The following is a 7,205-nucleotide window of genomic DNA, read 5'->3' as shown; positions in this document are numbered from 1 at the left end:
TTAAGAGCTCAGGCTGCTAACTAAAAGGCCAGCAGTTTGAATCCACCACCTGCTCCTTGGAAACCCTATGAGACGGGGTTGATATGAGTCAGAATTCACTCAACAGCAACAGGTTAATGACTGATAATGTTCATCTCTTTTTAAGTGTTTATTTCCCATCCATGCATATATTCTTTAATTGTCCTTTGAAATCTCATTCTTACAATGTGTAGCTAATACTTTTAGTGCTTTTGAAATATGGTTACTTAATTGATTTTATTTTATTGTTGCAGAATTGAAAGTGAGGGTTCCACAAGATATTACATTCTATCAGGAACTGGGATTTGAATCCTACTTCCATGGCACCTTTCTTGACTACTCCACCCCAGTTGTTTTTATCTCAACTCATTGCCAGATTATTGTTTTAGCCCTCAGAGCACCACAGTGTAATTCACCTTTTATAGGCATCTTCTTTCCTCCACAGAGGTATTAATTCCTTGCATGAAGATACCATATATTTTTCTGAGTTCTCCCACAGTGCTTGTGTAGTCTTAATACACTGTAGGTCCTTCTTAAGTTCTGAAGAAGGAAGTGACTAGAACGATAAAAAAAGTGTGATCGCAGTGAGTGGAAAAGTGAACCAAATGGGCATTAGAGGTGCAACTCTTCATTCACCACTTCCCCACAAAAACAAAGTTTATAAAGTAGCAGGAAGCATTATTTATGGACAGGATAAGAATTCTGCAAATTTCTATTCCTCAGAGATTTCCAGAAAAACTTCACATGTTAATTGTTATCCAAAGTCCTGTAAGTAATCAGAGAAAATTATGAAGTAGAATGACAAAGTTCTCCAATCTTTCTGATAAAGAGAGAGGAATCCTCCAAGGTTGGATAAACAGAATTGCCAAACCTCAGTTACTGAGGAACCTCAACCTATGATCGTAAACAGACACTTGATCTAAATTAATAGGGAAAAAGGCTCTAAACCGTTGTAATTTAGTGGGTAGTGGTATCTGATCACAGTATATATAGCCTAGTTTCACAACTCACCTCACGAAACTCTCAAACCTAGAAAACTGAAACTTGTACAAACTCCTTGCCCTCTTCTTAATTGGGAATGTTAGTCTTAGAAGGTACTGGGACCTTAAGAGGGTAAAAACTAGCAGTGGCAAAGATAAGAATAACCTAGGCCAGTGCTTTCCATATTAAGTGAATCTTTGTCCCTTTTGAGTTGAGAACAAAACATGCTTCCAAAAATGTTAAGAAGACTGTTTTCTGGAATAATACAAGCGACAGTGAATTGTCTTTGGAGCTCAAATAAAATACACACGGCAGGAAACTCTTTTAGATGGTTTGACTGACTTCTCCCCATAATGTATTGTCACTATAAAAAAAAAGATCTTTGGGATAAAATGATGTGTTTTCTTTGACTTCTCACTTCTCTTTGACTTTGGAAATAGCGTATATTACTTTTGTCAGTGAATCCATATCTCTAATTATGTGTGTCACAAGGAATTTAAAAGACAACTTCAGAAGTGGTGAGTTGTGTGTTGTTGAGTCAATTCTGACTCATAGTGATCCAATAGAACAGAGTAGAACTGCCCCATACGGTTTCCTAAGTTGTAATCTTTACGGGAACAGATCACAGGTCCTTTTCTCCCAGGAAGAGACCGGTGGTTTAAGCTGCCAATCTTTCATTTAGCTGCTAAGCACTTAGCCACTGGGCCACCAAGACTCCTTGAAGTGATGGAAGTGAGGTGGAAAATAGCACCCCCATACAGACATGTGCAGACTTTTAGACTATGCCAGAAGGAGGGGTTGAGTTCTGACACTCACACTCTAGTGTTGAAAATTCACCCAGTAAGTATTTAACACAAAACTAAGCAAGAACTGAATAAGTAAGGACTCATTTGGGAATTTTATTGCTGGTTCTTTGCATTTCCCAAATTTTTCTGAGCTTTAGAGGTGGTTTTTGAAACAACTCCCTGGGCTGTGATGGAGGAGATGGTTCACACTGGATGTGAACTGCAAGTGGTATGCTAAAAGGAGCTTGAGTTTCACACCAAGGGCATCAGGTCTTAGTTCTTGTTGTGCAATTTTTTTCCTTCTGGTGTACTTAATTTCTTAGTTCTTGAATCCATACAATTCCTTACTATGAAGTCAAGAGAAATTAAAGACTCCCTTGTATAAAAAGTCCTACTCATGGAATAAATTCACAATGTTCTGGAGCTAAAAAGAATGGACATGTTTGCAGTTCTGGTGTTTTTGGGAAGGAAACGTGCTCTCCAAATCAATCCAAAGTGGCTTTAGGGAGTTGATTGTAGAGGAAAGTGGGACAATAATCTGTGAATGTGAATTTAAATACCAACGAGATTCACACTAACAAGCATCAAGAGGAAGCCCAAGAGTCATTTAGACAGAGTCCACCATAATACACTGTTAGGCAGAAAGACAGAAAAATATTCTAATATTCTCTTTGGGAAATGATTTTTCACAGATAATAAAGTGTGACTACTGTGCAGGAAAGAGGAAAACAGTCAAAGAAAAATGGCTGATGGATGAAAAAGCTTAGGGCAGCGGTGGATGACTATAAAAGAATTAGGGTCTTGTCAGGTCTGAGAAGCCAATAGAATCAAAAGCCACTTTAAGGCAGAGACCATAGTGTTGCGAATTATTTACACAATCATTTGTAATATTGACCTTTTCTCTAACTCCCAGTGAATAGGTAGATTCTGGAAAGAGAATGCTTAATTTTAGCCTAAGCCAGACTTAGACTGGAAAGTCTTTTCATCTCCATGGTCCAAAATCACATGCGGTACAGCTCTGAACAACAAAGTAAAACAAAAATTGTTCCTAGATTAAGCACTGTTTTTTACTTTTAATCCATTTAGACAACATTTATTGGATTTTGTTATGTTCTTGAAGTGCTCTATATTAGCACCCTGGAAAATACAGAAATATATGACTCATAGTCTGTTTCCTCAAGGAAGAAGTTTTAACAGGTAGGAAGAATATAAAATTAAAGTCAAAACATTGGGGTTTAGTTGCAAATATGCCACTTCCTAGATACAATGATCTTATTTTTTAAATAAGTAAAATGATCACAGTTGCCCTGCATACTTCACAGCTCTCTTCTGTACTTCACAGTTATACTGTGAAGAGAAAGGCTAATAAATATTTTTAAGAATTTGGCAAAATGTAAAAAACCTTATAAATGTTAATTATGAACTATATTGGTATGCGTGGCAGGAAAAGCAACATCTCAATATAATACAAGGCAAGGGAATATGTTAAATATAAGGACAGACAAGCAACATGAGAAAAGAATGAGACTAAATTAGATTTAGAATTATTAAAGACATCATGTTGTTGTTGGATGCCATTGAGTTAGTTCAAAGTGACTCTATGTATAACTGAACAAAAAACTGCCCAATCCTGTGCCATCTTAACAATCTTTGTTATGCTTGAGGCCATTGTTGCAGCCACTGGGTCAATCCATCTCATTGGGGGTTTTCCTCTGTTTCACTGACCCTGTACTTTACCAAGCATAATGTCCTTCTCCGGGGACTGATCCCTCCGATAACATGTCCAAAATATGTGAGAAGAAATCTCTCCATCCTTGCTTCAAAGGAGCATTCTGGTTGTACTTCTTCCAAGACAGATTTGTTTCTTCTTTTGGCAGTCCATGTTCTAGTCAATATTCTTCACCAACACCATAATTCAAAGGCATTGATTCTTTTTTGATCTTCCTTATTCTTTGTCCAGCTTTCGCATGCATATCAAGTGATTGAAAACACCATGGCTTGGGTCAGACTCACTTTAGTCCTCAAGGTGACATCTTTGCTTTTTAACACTTTAAAGAGGTCTTTTACAACAGATTTGCCCAATGGAATTCATCGTTTGATTTCTAGACTGCTGCTTCCATGGGTGTTGATTGTGGATCCAAGTAAAATGAAATCCTTGACAATTTCAATCTTTTCTTTGTTTATCATGATGTTGCTTATAGGTCTAGTTGTGAGCATTTGTTGTTTTCTTTATGTTGAGGTGTAATCCTTACTGAAGGCTGTGGTCTTCGATCTTCATCAGTAAGTGCTTCAAGTGCTCTTCACTTTCAGTAAGCAAGGTAGTGTCTTCTGCATAACGCAGAGTCTTCCTCCAATCTGATGCCCCATTATTCTTCATATAGTCCAGCTTCTAGGATTATTTGCTCAATATACAGATTGAGTAAGTATGGTGAAAGGATACAACCCTGATGCATACCTTTCTTGACTTTAAACCACACAGTATCTGCTTGTTCTGTTCAAAAGACTGCCTCTTGATCTGTGTACAGGTACCTCACAAGCACAATTAAGTGTTCTGGAATTCCCATTCTTTGCAATGTTATCCATAGTTTGTTATGATCCACCCAGTCAAATACCTGTGCGTAGTCAATAAAACACAGGTAAATATTTTTCTGATATTCTCTGCTTTCAGCCAGGATCCACCTGACATCAGCAATGACATCTCTGGTTCCACATCCTCTTCTGAACCCAGCTTGAATTTCTGGCAGTTTCCTGTCAATGTACTTCTGCAATTGCTTTTGAATTATCTTCAGCAAAATCTTACTTGCATGTGATATTAAAGATATTGCTCTATGATTTCCACATTCACTTGGATCACTTTTCTTTGGAATAGGCATAAATATGGACCTTTTCCAGTCATTTGGCCAGGTAGCTGTCTTCCAAATTGCTTGGCATAGAAGAGTGAGCACTTCCAGCACTGCATCCATTTTTTGAAACATCTCAATTTGTACTTCGTCAATTCCAGGAGCCTTGTTTTTCACCAATGCCTTTAGTGTAGCTTGGGCCTCTTCCTTCAGTACTGTTGGCTCTTGATCATATGCTACCTTCTGAAATGGTTGAACATTGACCAATTCTCTTTGGTATAGTAACTCTGTGCATTTCTTCCATCTTCTTTGATGCTTCCTGCATCATTTAATATGTTCCCCATAGAATCTTTCAATATTGCAACTTGAGGCTTAAATTTTTTCTTCAGTTCTTTCAGCTTGAGAAATGCTGTGTGTTTTCTTCCCTTTTGTTTTTCTAACTCCAGGTGTTTGCACATATCATTATAATACTTTACTTTTTCTTCTTGAATCACCTGTTCAGCTCTTTTACTTCATCATTTCTTCCATTTGCTTTAGCTACTCAATGTTCAAGAGCAAGTTTCAATGTTTTATGACATCTCTTTTGGTCTTTCTTTCCTGTGTTTTTAATGCCTTCTTGCTTTCTTCATGTATGATGTCCTTGGTGAAGACATCGTAGAGTGATTAAATAGCACTTACTTTATAGGATGCCCCACTTGGCTTTGAAAAAATGACAAAATCCATTTGCCACCTTCCCTTTGCTTGCACAAAAGGTCTGTTTGCCAACACAATCCACATATCCTAATCAATTACTGTGACTACTCATCTGAGGCTTCCTGAGTGGTGCTGGGTATTACATCTTTATTCCTTCCCTCCCTTCAGAATAGGATGGAAAGTATACGTTCTTTATTTTCCTTTAATATTTCAGACCTGAAGACCTTTCTCAGTAAGAGATAATGGCTTTGGACATCTTTAACAACTGTAAAATATTGTCTAAGCTAGGTCTTACAATTACTAGAAGCTCAACTCTCAACCTTCACTAAGTTGCTGTGTTGGGCGCTGACTCTGTCCATTAACCATTCAGTATTTAGTGTTCAGGATCTGATCTAAATACGGTTAACCTAGTACACCGCAGTCTCCTTTATATGGACATTAATTGGAATATTATTTCCCTTATTGTATTATCTGCCAATAAATTTCTTAATAATTCTTGCCAGATTATAGTTCTTAGCACATAGTAGGTGATCAGTAACTGGTTCCTGAATTAATGAATGTATGGAAAAAAGGAAAGCACATCAATACGTACACATGGTGCTTTGCTACACTAAATGAAAGAGCAGTTGGTAATTGGAATTCTTTAATAATTTACCTTATTCATGCTAAAATTTTCATCTGATGACTTTAAAGAAAAATGCAGAGTTGAATGATTCTGAAAATTTGTGTTTCTTATTTTTTTCAGATTTCTAACATTCAAATTATGAAGAAAAACCAGACAATCGTGAAGGAGTTCATCTTTGTTGGCTTTTCTCTTTACCCAGATGTTCAGACATTACTATTTGTGGTTTTCTTTTCCCTCTACCTTCTCACCCTCATGGGTAATCTGACCATCATGGGTCTAACCTGGGTGGACAGAACCCTCCACACCCCTATGTACATCTTCCTGAGTGCACTCTCCTTTTCTGAGACCTGCTACACATTGAGCATCATCCCCAGGATGCTGACAGATCTATTAACCGCAGATAGAAGCATCTCAGTCATAGGTTGTGGCTTGCAGATGTGTTTCTTCCTGGGACTTGGGGGCACCAGTTGCATCATCCTTACTTTAATGGGATATGATCGCTTCCTGGCCATCTGCAACCCTCTCAGATATCCATTGCTTATGACCAACATACTATGTGGAGAACTTGTGGCCTTTGCTTGGGCTGGAGGCTTCTTTGTCTCTCTAATAGAGATGGCACTGATATTCAGGAACTTTTTCTGCAGCCCCAACCTTGTGAAACATTTCTTCTGTCATATGCGGGTAGTAGTGAGATTGTCATGTTTAGACAGTAACCTCACAGAATTCATTGTAACATTGATTTCAGTATCGGGTTTGCTAGGTACCTTCCTACTCATTATCCTCACTTATGTCTTCATTCTTTCCACTATTCTCAGGATCCCTTCATCTGATGGCAAGCAGAAGGCATTTTCCACCTGTGCCTCCCACCTCACAGTGATCATCATCCATTTTGGTTTTGCATCTATTGTTTACCTGAATCCAGAGACGTCAGGGGAAGGTGACACACTCATATCTGTCCCTTACACTGTTATTACTCCTTTCCTTAGCCCTCTCATTTTTAGCCTGAGGAATAAGGACATGAAGAATGCTTTTAGAAAAGTGCTGGGAAAGATAGTAAGCTAGAATAAATGATCTTGTGTTATTGCTGCTGATTTAAAGCATTATTGAATGTCTCCAGAAAGCAGAGGGACATTTATCCTGTGACCTCTGGACAAACTTGTACCATTTGCTCTTTTCTGGAGGTTAAGATATGGGGAATATTTGACAAACTCTGAATCCTAAATCATAACATGTATTTCCTTAACTTGTTAAGAAAGTTGTTTA

The 7,205-nt window shown here is 37.8% G+C and overlaps 1 protein-coding gene across 1 annotated transcript; it reads left to right on the top strand.

Annotated features, from left to right (window-relative positions):
* The first annotated feature begins 5,959 nt into the window (after positions 1–5,959).
* On the top strand, positions 5,960–7,004 carry LOC100656419 (olfactory receptor 10X1-like). The gene has a single exon (XM_003414967.3). The coding sequence runs from the start codon at positions 6,027–6,029 to the stop codon at positions 7,002–7,004; it is 978 nt and encodes a 325-aa protein (XP_003415015.1). The 5' UTR covers positions 5,960–6,026.
* The last annotated feature ends 201 nt before the right edge of the window (positions 7,005–7,205 follow it).

This window comes from Loxodonta africana, chromosome 3 (assembly GCF_030014295.1).
Source record: "Loxodonta africana isolate mLoxAfr1 chromosome 3, mLoxAfr1.hap2, whole genome shotgun sequence".
Classification (NCBI taxonomy): domain Eukaryota; kingdom Metazoa; phylum Chordata; class Mammalia; order Proboscidea; family Elephantidae; genus Loxodonta; species Loxodonta africana.
Note: the sequence above shows the minus strand (reverse complement) of the source record. Positions and strands in the feature narration are given on the sequence as shown.